Consider the following 19454-nt stretch of genomic DNA (forward strand, 5'->3'; position numbering starts at 1 on the left):
ATACATAAAAACTTGTTTATTTGCTCCTGGGACACTGTTTCCAGCCACGAGGCCCCATACTCCCTCCCTCTCAGCAAAGGTCCAGTTCTCCAAACAGCTCCGTCTGTGAGCCCCACTGCAGCCTCAGGTGGGTCCCACTCATACAAAGTTCTGTGCAATGGCCAGGACCTTGGAAAACTCGCCTTCCTTCCGACGTAGGCTGCTGGGGATGGGTATCTTAATTCGGGTTCCCACAGGGTTCCCATTGTCCTCAATGAGGACCACATTGTTGGAGTCAAACCTGGGAGTCATCCGGGGGCCAGGCATGCGATGCCCCACGATGAGAGCCTTTTTCTTCTGTCCCTTGATGGCCAGCAGGATCCGGTCGCCCACCTTGCCCACCCCACTCTTGTTATAGACATGGATGCAACGAGGCGGACGATGGTAGGGGGTGTTCCCCAGGGCACTGTTGTCCACCACACGCACCCGCGTCATCTTCTGAATGGCACCAAGGCTCCCAGTGGTGCTGATGGAAGAAAAAAGAATCTGACATCTGCATCTCCCTAGCCAGAGTGCAGACAGGAGGGCCAAGCTGGGGAAAGAGCACCTATCAGCAACAAGACGGGGAGCCAAGCTCAACCCAGGGCTGACAATGAGTCAGGTGCTCATGAATACGCCTGTGCTCAGGAGCTTCCTTACGGTCCATGGCCTCAAACGCTTCTGCTGCCACGTCAAGAACTCAAACTTGGAGGGGTTTTAGAAGAACCCAAGCTTCTGTTACAACGAGCTTTGTGGCTACTTTAACTGAAAGTATTTGGTTTCCAAAAATACCTTGAGGATTAAGGGAACATATTATAGGCTGAACCTTACCTGCTGCCTAGCCTGCAAAACCTGCTCCCCCAGAACACCCTGACTCCCTAATGTTCTCATCTGTCTGTTGCTGGGCAGAAGATATGAGTAAGGGTTTGCTAAGGGAGTCCTTTAACAGAACGCAGCAGAAACTGGAAATGAGGTAATAATGTTTTGTTTCAGTGTACTTTTTCAAGCTAGAAGGCAATTTTTTTTTTTAAAGAGTACTTATTAAAGGCAGATAAGCTATTACTAAGCAATCTGATAAAGTGAGGTTTCTCTTTTCCTGGTGCTAGCACCTTCAATGCTAGTGTTCTCCAGAGTAACCCTACATCCTCTTCTCTCATTCCACAAACTTCCTCTGGGCAATTCTATCTATTCCCACTATTTCCAAAGAGTAAATTCCATCTATCCAATATTCTAGTTCTCTCTCTCCACTCTAAACACCCCGCAGATGGTCACACAGACACTGCAAGCTCAGAAGGTCCCACACTAAGCTCACTGCCTTCCACTGTGCCTTTCCACCCACATAAAGGCTTCTCCAGGAACCCTAGCTCCCAAGCCATAAACCTCTTTCCCTCAATATCCGCTGGCTGCCATGACTGATATACCTCTGAAGCACTCTGTCCTTTGCCTCTGTCCCACCAACACTTGCTTAATTTGGAGGCCCACTATCTCATACCAAGACTGTAGTAGTGTCCTGACTGGCTCCCAGTACACTTGGCTCTGCTGGTCAAGAGTTCACTTTGCAGTATAAAGCTGAGGCCACGCCCTTGCTTGGATGTTCAAAGTTCTCCACCGTACTAACAACAATCTGGCCCTGGCCCTGAATTCCCTGTCTTCTGAGTTCCATCATCTCCTGCCATCACATACCCACTCTGTCCCAGCAGAGAGAAACTGCTGGAGCTCTCCAAGCATGCCACAGATCCCACATGCCCTCCCAAGGCCTGGACGGCGCCTGCTCTACTTCCCTTCTGGGAAGGCCGCTCTACTCTCCTCCTCCTCCATCTCCACTAGCAGCTCCTGTCTCAGGCCTTCCAAAGTGCCATACAAACCTCTATTATTATACTTGTCACATTTCCTCAGAGCTATTTGTTTCCAACTTTGCTCCACTGGCCAACTGTGAGAACTCTTTTTGGGCAGAGAGCAACTCTTATTTGTCTCTCTCTGACCAACCCCAGGCACCATGCTCAATAAATGGCTGTGGAATGAGTACACAAACAGGGACAGGGGCCATGCTTGCCAACAGATATGTAACCCCTCTTCCCTATCCAGTCAAGCACCTAAAGGGACAGGAGGTTCTCATACTTCTATCATGCTTAGTTTTTGGTTAATAAGCATGTGTTTCTTTAAGACTCCATTTTTAGTTGTGGGGATTGTAACACTCAACTCTCAATAACTGATAAACAAGTTGACTGAAAAGTGTTAAGGACACAGAATAGGGATCAACAAATTACTGCCTTTGGTACAAATTAGCTCACCATGGGGCAAATCCAACCACACTCACTTCTTATCACTGCTGTAGATTTGAATAGCAGTGACAGAAAATGTATGGCCACAAACATGAAAATATTCACTATGTGGCTCTTTATGGAAGCAGTTTATGTACCGCTGGACACCTGACATAAAAGATGACAGCACTGTCAATCAGTTGGCCATTACTGAAACTTACATTACACTCATGGGACAGAAACACATACATTCTTTTGTTCTTTTAAAAATATTCCATTGGGCCCTCCCTGGTGGCGCAGCGGGTTGAAGCGCAGCACTGAGAGTCTGAGGCCACTTCCGCATGAGTTCGATTCCCGCCTGCCGCCTGCCCCGGAGGAGACCACATGGCGAGCCAGACCTCTCCTGGCCCGCCCGCTGCTTCCCTCAGCAGTGTACTTCGTTGATCTGCCTGTTCTGCTCCCCACTCTGTCTCTGGTGAAGCCTCTCACCGCCCCTGAGCCTCTGGCCTGTACCCCAGTTCTGTATGAATAAATAAATAAATCTTTAAAAAAAAAAAAAAAAATATTCCATTGGCCCTCCCTAGTGGCACAGTGGGTTAAAGCACACTAAGAAGCTAAAGGCGCTGCAGCATGAGTCCAATCCCCGCCCCGGAGGAGATCTACCTCACGCAACAGACCTCTCCCAACCCGCCCGCTGCTCCCCTCAGCAGTGTACTTCAGTCAATCTACCTCTTCTGCTCCCCACTCTGTCTCTGGTGAATCCTCTCACCTGTGGCCGGTACCCCAGCTCTGTATGCATAAATAAATCTCTAAAAATAAATAAATAAAATATTCCATTTCTGGGCCTCCCCAGTGATGCAGGGGTTACAGTCTCGACACTATCAAGCTATCACCAGCCACCATGGCCTGAATACAATCCCTGGCCAGGGAGCTGACCCACATGGCACAGCAGACCTCTCCTGTCTCGTCTGCTGCTCCCTTCAGCAGTGTCTTTCAGTAGATCCACCTGTTCTGCTCTCCACTTTGTTTCTGGTGAATCTTCTCATCCTTCATACCTCTGGCCTATATGCCAGTTCCTATGTACATAAACAAAATAAATCTTTTTTTTTAAAGATTTATTTATTTATGCATACAGAACTGGGATACAGGCCAGAAGTGCAGGGACCGTAAAAGGATTCACCAGAGACAGAGTGGGGAGCAGAACAGGCCTACTGAAGAAGTACACTGAGGGGGAGTAGCGGGTAGGTCAGGAGAGGTCTGCTGCGCCATGTGGTCACCTCTGGGGCGGGGTACAAACTCATTCTAGAGTGGCTTTAGCTTCTTAGTGCTGTGCTTTAACCTGCTGAGCCACCAGCGAGGGCCCATTTTTATAAGAGAAGGAATTAATATGCTTGGTGAGTGATGTGTCTGAGATGTCAGGTTCACCGTAACTGGATGAAGCTTGAAAGCTCTATCTCCTACGTGTGCCATTCCCCACCTCACCTCCACAGCAGCGCCACCTGCTTATCTGTCCCCCTCAGCTGACTGATCAAACCCCAGTTCAATGGGATTCTTTTAGTTGTCCCTGACCCTGAGGCCCCCCTCCTGAGTTTCCACTTCCACTCTAGCCTCCATTACGCCCAGCCCTGATGGGGGAAGCCTACTCAACTACAAGGCTTCAAGAACTTAATAAGAAAAGTTACCTGAAACAGCACTGACTGAAGATTCTGCTTGCATGTGTGAAGGGGCCCAAGAGTCCAGGAGTGTACGCCATGGGATCCCAAGATAGCAAATCCTGCAGGAAAAAAGGGGGCCAGGGGAAGAGAATTTATTTCTAAGTGTCCTTATACAGAGCCAGTTTTGTTTTTTTAAAAAAAGACTGTTGGGAACTTGTGTGGGAGATGGTACTTCTAACTCAAGATCATTAGTCACTAAATATAAATCTTGGTGGTTAAAAGCTACGAAGATGATCAGATGGAATTCCAGCTACGATTCTGCTGATTCATATTCTAACTGGGGTCAGGGAGCTGGCATGGCCCGCAACCGTCCTTGCTGTAAGTAAAGCAACAGCGCAGAGAATGCCTTCATTGCCACACCTCTTCCACAGGCAGGAAGAGAGCATGACTCCTCTGGTACACACCTAGCCAGCACCATTTCCCAAGTCCTCTGTAGAGGAAAACCTGCGCACTAGCACCCTTGTTGACATGCACATGCTTTCTGAAACCAGGGTTTACACGCCCCAAGTGCAGATTATCTGAGCAACTGCCCAGCTGTCTGCTAGCATGTCACCTTTCCTCTAAATGCAAAAGCTAGTGCACCTGTAATGCCCAAGGCTCGCAAAGAGAGACAAAGGGTGTGCTCACCAAGTCGCAGATCAGGGTCTCTATCTGGGTCAGTATCCCAAACAGCGCTCAGGATGGTGAAACTGCCCACCCACACTACTGCTGAAAGCTGAGGTAAGGACAGCAAGCCGGAGATTAAAAAAAAAAAAAAAATACCAGCCTAAAACTCCTGACTGTAGCTCGCAGACCTCAACTCATGAATCCCACACTGAAAAATACAGCAGTCCCCTGTCTCCTGCAACACCAGGGCATCATTTAGGGGCATGTTTATGAAAAGCCCACAGCCAGCTGGTTCGTCCCACGCCTGTTCTCCCAAGTGTTTGGCTGCTGAGGGCCTCATTAAGGGCTGTGCTAAGGAAGGCCCCTACCACTGTAGTATTTACACACAGCTTTGCCTTGCCGTAAGTTCAAAGCACCTCAGATAAGATTTTATTTAATAAGGGTAGGGCAAAAATCCACTATTTACCTCCACAGGAATAGCTAGACACTCCACAAATGCTTATGAACTACCAGACAGCTTAAACTGCAAGTTCACTCTCCAGTTTTCCTCCAGACAACCCAGGAAGCATTGGGCAATAAATAATAAAAATCAGAAGTTAGGCCCTCCCTGGTGACACAACGGGTTAAAGAGAACAGCTGTGAAGCTATCCACAGCCCCTGCAACTCAAGTTCGATCCCCAGCCAGGGAGCTGACCCACATGGCACAGCAGACCTCTCCTGATCTGCCTACTGCTCCCCTCAGCAGTGTACTGCATTTGATCTGCCCATTCTGCTCTCCACTGTCTCTGGTGAATCCTCTCATCCCTGCACCTCTGTCCTATACCCCAGTTCTTATATGAAAAGAGAGACAGAGAACATTAAACACAAAAGAAGGCAGCTAAGTTACAGAATGATTAACATCTTCTGACATATAGAAATGAAGGCTATGGGATGAGAAGAGCTTTACCTTTACAGCTAGGTGATCCTGGACAAGTAACTATGAGCTTCAGCTCCCCCATTTGTACCTGGGTTTCCGGCAGCACCCCTTAGCTATCTTCATCAGCATCTAGTTGCATTTCAACTCACAGATTAGGAAACTGAGATACAAAGATAAAGTGACTTGAGTAAAGTCCTACTAATAGCCAAGGGCAGACCACACCAGCAGTGGTCCTGGCTTCAATCTTAGACTCCTTAGTACACCCTACAGCCTCACTCTAGTATACAGAGCTGAGGATGAGAAGCAACTATAAAGGCTGCTTTCTAGTTTCCATAGATGAGCATTTACTGAGGAGTTATAATGTGTCTGGCACTGGGCTAAGTGTTTTCACGTCACCATCTCATTTAAACCTCACAAAAACTCTGCTATGGACACAATTATCACCCCTTTTTCATACACAAGAGGAAATGAGGCCCAGAGAGGTAATTTGCTAAAGGTCACAAAGCTAGGAATTTCAAAACTGAAATTTGAACCTCAGTAGTAAGGTTCCTAGACCCATACTCTTACTCAACAGTTAACATGGCTAACTTTAATTTAAATATTAGTATTTTTCCCCTCCTTGTTCCATCAAGTGTACTGACATTAGGACTCTCCCTGGTGGCGCAACAGGTCAGGATGCAGCACTGTAAGCTGGCCACAGCCACTTTAGTACCAGTTCGATTCCCAGCCCTGGAAGTGACCCACATGGCGTGGCAGACCTCTCCTGTCCCGCCTGCTGCTCCCCTCAGCAGTGTACTTTGTTGATCTGCCTGTTCTGCTTCCCACTCTATCTCAGACGAATCCTTTCACCACCCCTGCACCTCTGGCCTATACCGCAGTTCTGTATGCATAAATAAATAAATGTTAAAAAGAGAAAGAGAAAGAATACTGACAGCAAAGGGACATTTTACTTATCCCCAACTCAATTCTTGCTGAATCAGCTGAACTGTAGACAAACACCAGGTGAAAACTATTCACTTCAATGCAGTTTAAGTTTTGATGACAATGTATAGTGTAGGTGGCAAGGAGAACTCCATACTCTGAGCAGTAACTAAAAATGGGCTTAAAAAAAAAAAAAGCAGAGCTCTAAAAAAGCACTCCTTCTGGTCCAGGCTGCCGTTACCAATCACAGACAAGCTTTCCCATCTGACGCTAGTGGGCCCTTGCTCTCACTCCCTGGGAAAAAAAGAGGCTCCCCAGCTCTTCCACAGACGCGTCCGGATGAGCCCAACACCACCCACACTCCCTCTCCAGAGAACTGCGACACCCTGCCTCTCGGCACCACACTGCTTCCTCATAGCACTTACGTTAGTCTGAGAACTATAACTGCACAAGGGCCTGGGGCTTCCCAGAACTGCCTAGACTTGGGTATAGCGAGACCCACCTCTTCAAAATCTGCAAGCAGTCTGCCCAAACCCAAGGGTGCCTGGCTCACAAGCCACCCAGCAACCAAAATGCCATCTCTGCCCGCCAACTCTGCCCCAGCTCCTAACATCTCCTGCAAGGCTAGTGTAAAAACTGCAGCATCAATTGCTACCCCTCCGGCACACTGAGGACATGTGGATAGCTGGTGCCGGGGAACTCTCATTCCTCCAACTTTCACTACCCAAACTCAGACAATGAATAAACATGGAAACCTTTTTTAAGATAAGGCTGATATCCCTCAACATTCTACTTCTTATAGTTCAGACACCACAAAGATATTGTTAACGTGGCATATGAACTCACTGTAGGATCACTGCTCTCACATTTAAGCGTAAGTCTCCAGGGAGCACTTCCGTTTCCATAAGAAAAGGCCCAACTTAAACACTTTTCATCAGATCTTTGGTGGATCATGATAGTGACTCTTAGACCCAAAGGACCTCAGGCATCAAATGGATAGCAGTGAACATTCCTGTGAACCAGAAAGCCCAACGGAACCAAAGCAAGTCCCTCATTCTTTTACACACACACACACACACACACACACACACACACACTCCAGGGGTTCCTTCCTACTCCCACCCCAGCACGCCCTGATAAATGACTGCTGAACTGAGTGAGATCAATGAAGTAACAAAGTCAGACTCCCCACTCCAGGCTCCACACAGAGAGGGACATGCAAACCCTATAGAGCTCTTATCTGTGTATCAGGCACCAAAACATCCCATGCAAACATGCTTAAACCCTGGTGCGGGTTATGGGAAGATGTGTTAAAGATCCTGAAGTCATCTCCTGGCCCTGGTACCTACACTGTCTACTGCAGAAACACCTGATCCCATCACTAAATAAGTGGTTCAGATCAGGGAAGAGTAATAGAGGCAGCAGTTTACTTCAAAGCAACCTGAACTGACCTTGATGCTATTTCCCTGCATAATTCCACCGTGGACATAGGCCCTGATTCACTTCAAATCAGTCTGTATATATTTCTTTGTTTCACAAGTAATGTTATTCTGAGTCTTGTGTATGCACAGGAGACGGACCCCAGCGATACTTTCTCCTCCATATCACTCTGACTCAGAGTAGGCCATGTATTCAGAGGACTCCACTGCCAGAAACTGTTTTTCATGCCAGTTTCTGGTCAGCATTGAGTACTGCCCTCCAGGTTAAGAACATGAAATCTCCCTTAGAGAAAGGGAAAGGTACACCAAGGAGAGGAAGTGGGGAGAGAAATTACTTAAGTACAACCCAAGAATTGTGTTCATTTTCCATCCTGCTTTAAGATTTCGCTTCAGTTGTGCCAGAGAGGACTGTGGATTTCTGAGACACACAGGTGAGTTTTCAACCAGCACCACCAATCGGTCACACTGAAAGTACAGTACACTCCATAAGAGCAGGGACTGTTGAGTGCAGCACACTTAGGACCCACAACAGTGCCTGGCACACAAATGGAGCTCAGAGAGTAGCTGTTAAATGAATAAAATTAATCTGCAATCGCCATTCAACCTGTAGCTCCAGGTGGTATTTCTTATGCCCTTACTGGGGCCCCCAGTGACCAGGGCAGCCTCTGAGACACTGAGAGTTGGTTTTGTTTGGTTTGGCTTTTAGCTAATTTTAACATACAGACTGAGTTGGAAAGATCATTACTTGCTAAGGATAAGCAGTTATATAGTATCACAGATGGATACATAATTACACGTTGTTTCCTTTTTATAAATTATACCAGTTTTCATCTTTAGGTGCCCCACACATTACATTCAAGAGGAATGTGGCCTACAGAAGAGCTCAGCATAATTGCAAAGGAGTGTTTAAAAGAAATTCTGTTAGTATGAACTAGAAGAGGAAAAACACATCTAGCAATCAAATACAAGGCCCAACCATGAAAAAGACAAATTCCACCCAATAAACTTCCTTCTTCATTTATTAAAGCAAGGAAAACACAGGCTTGCAGTTTCCAGGAATCAAAACAAGTAAATCCCAAGACCCTCTGGTCTGTCATGAAGACACAATCCCCCATCTCTCGGCAGCTTTCTCCCCCAATCATTCTGGAGCAATACTGTTGCTTAAAAACCTCCTTACCGCTTTTTTTTTTTTTTTAATATGCTACAGAAGTATAACACAATTCTTTTAAGTACTTTCACACATATCACTTTCTTGGATGATTTCATCCCTGAACACCCAATGGAAACATAAAGACAAATAACAAAGAGCAACAATCTGTAGGGAATGAATATGCAAAGGATTTTTGAACCTTTCTGGAGGCTTGAAGGATCAAGTACCATTTTGCAGATGGAGAAATGAAGTCAGAAATGCTAAGCAACCTGTTGGCTTGTCCAGGGTTAGGAGGCTGTTTCTACTACACCCAGTACCATATATGCAGTTAAGGTGATACTTTAATAACCACTAATAAACTTTACAGAACAAACACACCCCACACCAATGTGGGGGAAGTACTCCTCTTGTCAGGCTGCCAGTCTTTTAAAACTCAGGAATTAGGACCTTCTTAAACGCCTAGGGATTGAGTCTCAGGGCCACCAACTCCCACTCCTCCCCCACCCACCCACCACCCACCCCCGGTCCCTAGTGGTGTATTTCAGCAGATCTGCTCTTTCTGTTCCCCACTATCCCTGGTAAATCTTCTCACTTCCACACCTCGGCCTACACCCCAGTTCTTCTATGCAAAAATAAATAAAATAAAAATCTTGGGGAAAAAAAAAACCACACAAACAAAACCTCAGGAATTAAAAAGCTGTCTTTTCAATAAACACCTGCACTACATCCAACACAGCTGAGAACTGAAGCAGATTCTGATTCTCCCGCCAAGTTGTGAGTTCTCACAGCATCACCATCAGTAGACAAAGTCTCCCTCAATAGCAAGATTGGCTGTCTCTGCCATGGTTACAGCAAAGACCCCATTTCTCAACTTAATTCACAAAAGAAAATGTTTCCAACTTAATTCACAAAAGAAAATGTATTTGTTTATTTACTTTAGGTTTCACCTTGTTACAAAAGCCACTTCCTCATGAGTTCGATCCAAGCTTGCCCTGGAGGAGATCCACATGACAGCAGACCTCTCCTGACCACCCTGACCCACCAGCTACTCCCCTCAGCAGTGTACTTGTCGATCTGCCTGTTTTACTCCCCACTCTGTCTCTGGTGAAGCTTCTCACCACCCCTGCACCTCTGGCCTGTACCCCAGTTCTGTATGCACAAATAAATAAATCTTAAAAAAAAAATCTGATGATTCTCAATTTATTCAAGGTGGGTTTTCAATCTGTAGAGTTAGTCTAGTCTAGCTTTGGTCCCTCAACTCTCTGGGTACAAACACCTGTAGTTCCAAGAATACATATGTAACAACCCTGGGGTGATCAAATTCTGAAGAACTGCACAAGGCAGTTAAATTCTACTTAATCTTTTTAGTACCGATCTGTGGCAAGCAGCCAAGTTTGTGGAGCTATGGGGTAGGCAAGATGGGAAATGGGTAAATGGAAAACCTAGAGGGTATCTAGGCTCAAAGTGAGCCTGCCACTGATGGAAGGCATAACCCCTTTACCCTGCAGTCCCCTCTCCTCCAGCTAAGTCTGGAACCCTGGAATACACTTCTCCAAGCCTCAATGACTGTCAAGCAGGGGTCATTGGGAAGTACAAGGCAGCAAGGAAAGGAAAGTGCTTTACCTTCACTTAAGTAAGGGATCATTTTAAAGTGGGAGTTCCAGGGCCTCCCTGGTAGGCTAGGGTTAAGTCTCACTCTACCACTGAAGACTGATAATTCCTTGAAAATTTCTGACAGGGAGGCTTTCTGACTGTGAGTTGTGTTTCCCTAGTGAGCAAGAAGCTACCCGGCACTTTCTTAATAGAACACTGCCTGACCCAGAACAACTTTTCCGAGACCTGAATCACTGCCCTCTCAAACAGCAGGTTGTCACTGTTAATACACATGCAAATTCATACCAGAGTGAATTACAACCAAGAGCTATCAGTCTTTAAAACAGGAAGACTAAGTCATTACCTGACTTTTGAGATTTTCTCAAGCCCCCACATAGCCATAAGAACAATCAGAAAGTTCATCTTATATGGGTCTTAGAAGTCCATGTTATAATCTCCAAGACAGAAGTGGGGCAAGATAGGCTCTATAGCACTCTTACAATATACAATTCTAGATGCTGAGGAGAGACTTAAATAATCACATGCGATGTCCAGCAGAATACATCTGAAAAATGGACTCCAAGGAAGGTTCTTACTCTTGACACTTAGAAACAATAATAAAATATTTTGACTGCTGTTCTATCATGAAATCCATAGTGCATTTAATTTAATTCTCATTTCAGGATTCTGAAATGCTTCCCCTTCTCTGCTTGTGTCTAGGTGGTGACCCTAGTTAGGTATAGGCAAAAACAGATCAAGAATCCACATGTTCAGATTCACAATTGTATTATTTTAAAAAGTAATGCTACAGAGGACTCACTCTCCACAAATGCCTTCTGTGGTCCTCAAAGCTCTAAAACCACATAACTACAACATCCATTTCCACTTTCCAAATATCCATTAAGAATGCTATTTGGCAGTGGATCACACCAACTTTCCAATGATAAAATCAACACAGCATGAAAAAAGCCCCAGAGATATCCAAGAAGACCTATGTAAAATGGACAATTCCTCTGGCAGAAGAGGAGTGCAGGAACTGGAGCAGATTCATTTTCCACTTAATGGTGTGTTCCAACCCAAAACAATTCCCAGAATCCTATTCTATAAAGATTCCTCCCACTAGGCAGTCTACCAAAGTAAATTTCACCCCATTTTCTTTTCTATCCTTCCTAAGGAAACCAACCTACTTGCTGCCCCCTACAAATCCTATTCTTCAGCTGCATATATTTCCAAACCTTGAAGAATGCACTGTGTTTCTTCCACGGAGGTAACCTCCCTAAAGAAACCCATTCTGTTCTTCACTGTATATTCCTGGTGTGCTAAACTGCATCCTTGTCAGCAATTCCAACTGACTGAAAACTCAAGATAATTTCTGAGTTTACACACAGAAAAACACTGGATGACACTTCCTAATACTCTCACACTGTGCATATACCTGAAGCAAATCTCAAGAAAATGCATATCCTTACCAAGTACAGTGCACTCACTCTCTCTTTTTTAAAAATGATGGCTGTGAGCCAGTAAACTGTTTTCCAAGTAACCAGTGGGACTGTCTGAAAAGCACTGAAACCATACAGCTGTATTTCACCAGCTATTAATGAGCCCTTTAAGAAGTCAGCAAACAGCTGAAACACTGGCCAACCACAAGATCCAGGTTGGCAGTGCCCTTCCTCTGTCAGACCAGGTTCTCCAAAGTAACTCAAGATGACTCTGTCCTAACTCTCATGCTAACCTCTCCGTAAATGCCATTCCACTCATTGTCTTAGAGTGGCAAAGTTCAGTGGGGAAGCAATGCTTCTTACTCGTCCTCAATCTACCGTCCTTCAAGCTTAAAGGGAGTCTTCCAGAAACCCAAAATTAAATGCACCCTGCGTGGCTGACAGGCGTAGCAGACAGCTTGCGGTCACGGTGTGTGTGTCTGTCTTCTCTCCCACCTTAAAGATACAGATACAGACGCAGCCTTGCCGCAAGAAGAAACCAGGGAACCCCCTGCAGCCACGGGTGCAATGAACCGCATGGCAGTGAAAGCAGGGACTCTCCACACTCCAGAAGCGCCTGGCAAATGACTCACAAAGTCATCCCAAGACACAAGTTGGGGAAAGGAGGGAAGGACAAGGAAGCAAAGTAGAAAAGCTGCACAGAGCCACTGGCCAAAGCCACCTCTCAAAGGCCCCTCCCCAGGGTAGGCGCAGGAGCGCGGATCCCGGGCGTAGGGGTCGCAGAGCCCACGGGAGCCGCCACCGCCCTTGGGCAGTGGGAGGGCAGCGGGTCTGGTCAGAGGCCTCCCTGCCTCTGCTCGGGGGTTTGCTCCTCTCCCACTCCGACCTTTCCTCACCCACGCCGGGAAGAGCGCCCCCCCTACTGCCAGGAAGAAAGGGGAGAGGGGAAGTAGACAAAGGCGCGGCGAGCGCCTCCCCCTCCATACCGCTCCGGCCGCCCTGGAATATCCCGCCGCGGGCCCAGCCGGCCAAGCACCGCCTTCCCGGCTCACGCGGCCTCTCCCCCTGCGCCTGCGCGCCGGACCCAGTCCGTCGGGCGGCCATCTGAGACTGCGCGCGTCCTGCGTGAGCAGGCGTGGGGGGTGGGGCCTGCGCGGCCCCGCCTCCTTCCTCCTCCCCCGCCCTCCCGCTCCCGCTCCCCCTCCCCCGACACTGCCGCGGCCGCCGCAGGAGCCCGGAGCTCGAGCCGCCCAGCGACTCCCCCTCCCCCTCCCCCAGCCCCGCCCCGCCCCAACCCGGGGCTCCGAGTCGGAGCCGAGTCTGCGCCTGGGGGTGAGTACGCGACCCTTCCCCAGCCCCCTCTTTTCTTTGAGGATCTCACACCACCTAAAGAAAAACCCTGGACTCAGCTGCGCGTCCCCTCCCTTCAACCTCCTTCGGGACCCAGAGGATCCCGGGCCCGGGGGACCCTGTGGTTCCACGCTCTGATCCCAGCCCCGCACCCTCCAGAGCCGAATGTGAATCCTCCGACCCCTGCCCGGGTCCAGATGTGCGCCGCCCTCGATCCCCACCCCTCGGGACGTCTCGAGGGGTGGGACCCCCGCCCCCGGCGCTCCCAGCGCCACTCTTCTCCCACCTGCCGGGTCCAGGTGCGCGTTTCCTTCGCACCTCTCTGGGGGTCCAGCTGCGCCCCACTAGCTCGCCGCCGCCGCTGTGGAGAACCTGCCTCCCCCGCCCCCGAGTTTTGGATTCCAGGGTCGCCAAGTCTGATGCCCTCAGTCTCTTATCTTTTTCCTGTTCCCGGTGCCGGGGACCCCCGAAGCCGGCCCGGGGCGGGGGTTCGGACTCCAGCAAGGCAGGGTTTGTGGACGCTGGCACGAGGCCGGCCGCTGCCCCCGACTCATCTGGGGACTAGTCGGCGTGCTGGGGAGGCGGCTGGCCCCGGGAGCAAGCGTGTCCTCTCTCCTTGCGCCCCACACAGTGCAGTTCATTCATGAGCCGCCCGGGCCTGCGTTGGAGGGTACGGTGAGAAAAGGACTCCGACGGGAACTCGGAGTGAAGGAAAGGCCCTGTTGGGGGCAGGGGGCGTGCTTTGTCCCTCCTGGCCCTCTTGATTGTCTAGGGAGGACAGTCCCAAAGGTTTGGTGCCTTGTTCCCCAGAAAAGAAAAGGACACTTGGCAAGTGGAAAGGAGAGGTCAGAGGGTCTGGCTGCCCTTGGGGCTCTGTGCTGCCACCTGCCTGGGTGCCATGGGCGAAGATCTGAGGGCTCAGGGCTCGCTGGACTTCCCCCAAGGGTGGAGGGACTTGGCTTCCCTATCCACTGCCATGCTCAAGCGTCTCCCTGGGTCTGCAGCAGCCCAGGGAGAATGAGGCTGTACACAGCCCTCTTAAGGAGGGGCCCCCAGTCCTACCTCCCAGGCACATGTGAGGAGGGGCACGGGAGAGTCTGCAGGCTTCCAGCGGGGGTATGTTGGCATCATGATTGTCCTGCAGGGCACCAGAGGGTCCAGGCCCCAGCATGCCCCAGGTGGCACATGCTGCGGCCTGCTGTTGGCTCAGCCAACTTGGTCTTAGCCCATAGGTGGGTGAGTGGGGATGTAGCAAGGCAGAAGAGAGGTGGTAGTTAGCTAAGAATCCCTCTTGGACATACTACAAGTTTTGTCCAGTTGTAACAGTTTGGGGACCTCAATTCAAATTCTGTCTCTGGTATTCTTTAGCTGTGTGACCTTGACAAGCTACTTAACCTGTCTGAACCTTAGTTTCCATTTAAAAGTGTGTTTACAACCATCTCCTTAGAAGACTTAGCATGGGGGTCAAACTAGATAACATAGATAAAGAGCCTGGCACCCTGCCTGATAGGTGATCAATAAAAGTCCTCTTCTCTGAACTTCTGACCCCCACCTCTCAGCCAGCTACAGATGGATGGGGATGTTTAAAAGAGTTTGGGAGCATTCCCTGTCACTGAGTGACAGAGCCCCAAACCCAGTATAATCCCTTAGGTCTAATAAGAAGCCTATTCTGATAAATAAGTTCTGTCATATTAAACTCTGTTCTGTTTTTGATTGTTAACACTCTTCTTCCACTAAACCAAGTCCCCTTATTCCATACTTCACAGATAACAGTAGCTAATTTTTTAGAATCCATTGTGTACCTTGAACTATATTAAGAGCTTTGCTTAAGTCATCTTGCTTAATCCTCTAAGCAATCACATAACTGAATTCTTATTCCCCATTTACAGATGAAGGAAGTGAGTCCCAGGGTTTTGAAATAATTTGTCTATGTCAGAAACTAAATCTCTCTCCCAAGACCCTGTGTTCTTACCATCAGGCCCTCTTGCCTGGCTCTGCACCTCCCTCACAACCCTAACAAGGGTCAGGGAAGCAAGGAAAGCAAATGGGCAGTAATAGGGTGGGGCATCTCACCCACTCAAGCTGCCAGCCTGTAGCCCCCTGCTTCTTGATAGGGGTGACTTCTCTGTTATCCAGGCAGCAAAGCACAGGGGTTAAGAGAACCAAATTCAAGCTGGCCTGCTTGGGTTCTTATCCAGATCTACTAGGCTGCCTGTGTGATCTTGGGCAAGTTATGTACCATTCTGTTCCCAGTGTCCCAGTTACAGTAAATTAGTGAACATTGGTAAAGTGTCTAGAATAATGCCCAGCACAAAATAAGAGTTAAATAAGTATTTGATAAGTATGTTATTTTCCTACTATTTTATTAAGATTTATTTATGTGGGCTCCTCCCTGGTGGCACAATGGGTTAAAGTGCAGCACAATGAAGCTTTCTGCAACCCCTGCAGCACAAGTTTGATCCCTGGCCAGTGAGGTGACCCACATGATGTGGCAGACCTCTCCTATCTCACCCCCTGCTCCCCTCAGCAGTGTGTTTCAGTAAATCCACCTGTTTTGCTCCTCACTCTGTCTCTGGTGAATCCTCTCACCCCATCTCTGGCCTGTACCCCAGTTCTTGTATGCATACATAATTTTTTTTTTTAAGAGGGATCGAACTCATTCTGCAGTGCTGTGCATAGCTTTAGTGCTAAGACTTCATAGGGCTAAGACTTAACCCCTCGCACCATCAGGGAGGCTCCATTTTCCTACTACTTTACTCCTCATTTATGGATACATTTTTGCCTATCCCTCAAACTTGGTAGTGGTAGAGCAAGAATATTAAAATCTCTTTGTTACAGAGTAGAAAACTGAAGCCCAGTTTACATAGTAACAGAGCTGACTTCCATCTTCATCTCATGGCATCAAACCACACTGCCCTTTTATGACCCCCCAGGTCCTAAATCAAAATTTCCCAACTAATTCTGTAAGAAAAAAATACTAAGTTCTAACTCTCCCTGCCATGCATTACTATCTCTTGATAGTAAAATAACGATCTTAAGCTAGCTAGAAAGAAAAGCTTCCATCACTCTCTACACACTTCCAGCTAAAGCCTTAGTGTCAGACTAGAGAAGTCCCAGTATACTGCTGGCTCAAGCAGCTCTGTGTAGAACTCCCCCCCCCCTCCAAAATAGTCTACCTCAGTTTCTTCCCTCCTCTCAGTGAAGTCTTTGAAAGCAGCTGCCTAGCCCAGCAGCCGCCCCCACATTTAAAGACTTGGCCTAACCCAGTCTGCAGGCAGAGCCACCAACCCCAGCTCCACCCAGCTGCCCCATGACCTCCTGAGAGTTGCTTTTCCTGCATAGTTCCTGGCTTCCTCCTCTATAACACGGGGATAGTGATTGTGTCCTGCCTTCCTTGGGGTGTGGGTAGAAAGATCAGTGCAATTCTGGAAGGGAGAGCATGTTGTACCGCTGAAGATGGACACAGATGGTGGCAGATGGCCATAGTGACTGCACTTACTGAAGAACCTACTGGGTTCCCTTAATGACGTTGCCTGAATGTCCCGCCTTCCTTTAGAATGGGCAGGTGGAGTAGAGGGGACACCCTGGCCTAGTGGGGCCTCGGAGACAGAAACATGAGTGGGGTGTCTTGATTTCAAGAGAGCCCTGGAGTTGGGGACTGAGGGGGATGGCTAAAGTAGAGGACCCCAACTATCAATGTGCGGATACCCACCTTTAACTCATGATGCCCCAGGCTTCTGTACACCTTAGTTTTCACATACCCAGCCCTCCAACACGCCCACTGAAAAACCAGCAACTCCCTTCATTTCCATGGACTGCCATGCAGTCACCCAACCTCCCACACAGACATCAGGCTAAAACACACACATGTGCCCACAGCTCTGGTGCTTTCTAGCCAGAAAGCATTTACAAAGTTTCTATGGTCTGCAGAACTCTGACCTATGCACATCAAGAACGCTATTAATGTTCCCCCAAAAAAAAGTTTTTTGGCTTTAGGAACAAAAACTTGACCTAGGGTTGAGCTCCAGGGCCAACCATTTTATTTACAGTGTGATTTTGGGAAAGTTATTTAACCTCCTCTCTCAGCCTCTGTGCCTTTTTCTCAAAATGGCAATGACATCTAGTTTGCCAAGGAGTGGATGAAATCATGTATATATTATTGTTGAAACAGTGGACACTAGATAAAGGGTGCCTGCTACAATTATAAAATTGCCATTTAAAAAAAAAAAATACTGATTCCCCTGGGAAGGGAGACAAGACACACACAGGCAGTTCTCCCATAGCCTTCCTAACCCAGGCTTTGGAGAGACTCCCTAGGACCAAGCAAAACATAAACAATCCCAGCAGCCCCTCCATCTAAGCTGGTGCCTTTTGCCCAGCTGTTGAAGTGTTAGGAAAGGGAGGGGTACCCAGGGATTGGTGGGCAGGAGAAATCCTCTGAGTCACTCCAGAAACGGGGGGAGGGAGGATGATGCTTGCTCCCAGAGTTACAGGTTTGTTGTTCTCTCTGGTTCCTTTCTTCCCTAGGGCCCCCCCACCCCCCTTCACGGCAAAGCTTTAGTGTTGTCAGCAGAGGGGCCCCAGGGGCCCTCCAGTAGGATAGGGGTGGGGCAGTGATGCCTGGCCACACTTCTTCTCCGCCCTGGGAACCTCCCCAGAGCCCTGTTCTGCTTCATCCCCAGGCACTTCCAGAACCCAGTCATCCTGGCTGGCTGCTCTTCAGGAGGAGGCAGGGTCTATGCCTTGCCCTTCTCTCCTCCTTCCTACCCCATCCTTGGGGCCTTGGGACCATCCAGCCTGGTAGTGGCAGGGAATGGGCAGGGGTTGGGTAGGTTAAGAATGGCCCCTGCCCATTCTCTCTTCCTTTGTCAGTGAAAAAGCTCACTGGAAGGCAAAGCATTCCCAGCCTGCCCTGCTCCTGAGGCAGAAAGAGTGCACTCTGGGTGTTGTAGTTTTCACACCACTCAGGTAACCCATGCAAGAAATAAATGTAGAGAAGGGAGGGAGCCAGAGGAGAAAAAATGTAGCTGCTGCTACATTTTCCCCTGCCAGGGTAGGGGAAGAGGAATGAAGATTAAGGAGGCGTGACTAGGACCTGGCACATAACAAAACCCTAGAGGCCCTGCATTTCTGCTGACTTCTCACCTTGAACCCATCTTCAGACCGCCAATCTGAGGACAGAGGAGCAGCCTCTGAAGCTTGTTTTGAATCCAGTTATATAGGAAAGATGATTAGTAGAGTTAGAAACAGAGCAAATGAAGTCATGGCTTTTGTTTCTAGTATGGGTATAAATAGAAGATGAGGATGAGGTAGCTGGCTGTTGGTCGGCCCCTACAGGTAGCTGTTAGAGGTCCACAGAAACCTTTCGGTTCAAGACAAGCCAGTCTCTGGGTTCAGGCCCAGCCTGGGACCTAAGCTGAGTTCTCAGACCCAGAGTGGGTTGCAGCCCTAGAGCCAGTGAAGGTAAATCTATGTGACTCAACCCTCGTTCCCCAAACCCTTATCTCCAGAAGCCAGAACTTCACCCACCCCGGCAGCCAGTGATCTGCTCTCGCTGCCCCCTCCCCAGGCTCACCCTACCGAAGCCAAGAGAGGGAGAGGGGCTGAGCCTCGCTGACCTCTTTGCTCTCTGCCCAGGAGGACCATGCGGCAGTAGCAGCCATGCTGCCCTTCCTGCTGGCCACACTGGGCACCACAGCCCTCAACAACAGCAACCCCAAGGACTACTGCTACAGTGCTCGCATCCGCAGCACCGTCCTCCAGGGCCTGCCCTTTGGGGGTGTCCCCACTGTGCTGGCTCTTGACTTCATGTGCTTTCTTGTGAGTGCTCAGAGGTCCCCACCCTTGATACCCACACCCAGTGTAGAGCTGACTGACAACTACAGCTCTCACCGCTCTCCCACCTGATCGAGACCCCAGGCTTAACTGTAAGAGGGTCCCTGTCACCCAGCCCAAGCCGACCCTCTCTGTTCATGCACGTCATCCCCTTCTGAGACCAGATTTGGGCCCCTCTGCTCCCGCCCTTCTGGCTAATCCAATGGGTGGA

General features: G+C 48.8%; 2 protein-coding genes across 8 annotated transcripts in view; one reads left to right on the forward strand and one right to left on the reverse strand.

Moving 5' to 3' along the window:
* Nucleotides 1-13912, reverse strand: MRPL14 (mitochondrial ribosomal protein L14). Of its 6 annotated transcripts, none has more exons than XM_012721586.1 (4): nt 13045-13126; nt 4622-4709; nt 3962-4053; nt 1-505 (listed from the first exon to the last, which is right to left on the reverse strand). In XM_012721586.1, the coding sequence occupies exons 3-4, from the start codon at nt 4030-4032 to the stop codon at nt 139-141; spliced, it is 438 nt and encodes a 145-aa protein (XP_012577040.1). In that variant the 5' UTR covers nt 4033-4053; nt 4622-4709; nt 13045-13126; the 3' UTR covers nt 1-138. The 6 variants fall into 6 exon arrangements, with proteins under 6 accessions (XP_012577040.1, XP_012577045.1, XP_012577033.1 ...); XM_012721591.1 differs by lacking the exon at nt 13045-13126 and adding an exon at nt 12955-12986; XM_012721579.1 differs by lacking the exon at nt 13045-13126 and adding an exon at nt 5547-5723.
* Nucleotides 13302-19454, forward strand: part of TMEM63B (transmembrane protein 63B) — a 22141-nt gene continuing 15988 nt past the window's right edge. For both annotated transcript variants that reach the window (XM_004673528.2, XM_012721570.1), the window contains exons 1-2: nt 13302-13390; nt 19046-19228. In XM_004673528.2, coding sequence (XP_004673585.1) covers nt 19070-19228 — 159 coding nt within the window. In that variant the 5' untranslated portion in view covers nt 13302-13390; nt 19046-19069. The remainder of the gene's footprint in view (nt 13391-19045; nt 19229-19454) is intronic.

This window comes from Condylura cristata, unplaced genomic scaffold (genome assembly GCF_000260355.1).
Source record: "Condylura cristata isolate star-nosed mole 26May11 unplaced genomic scaffold, ConCri1.0 scaffold00001, whole genome shotgun sequence".
Lineage (NCBI taxonomy): Eukaryota > Metazoa > Chordata > Mammalia > Eulipotyphla > Talpidae > Condylura > Condylura cristata.

Bases quoted from the DNA above. Each gene is read 5' to 3' on its own strand.
- MRPL14 (XM_012721599.1), bottom strand. From the start codon at position 4,032: ATGGCGTACACTCCTGGACTCTTGGGCCCCTTCACACATGCAAGCAGA. The intron at 506-3,961 runs GTAACTTTTCTT...TTCTTCCATCAG, and splicing joins TTCAGTCAGTGCTGTTTCAG to CACCACTGGGAGCCTTGGTG.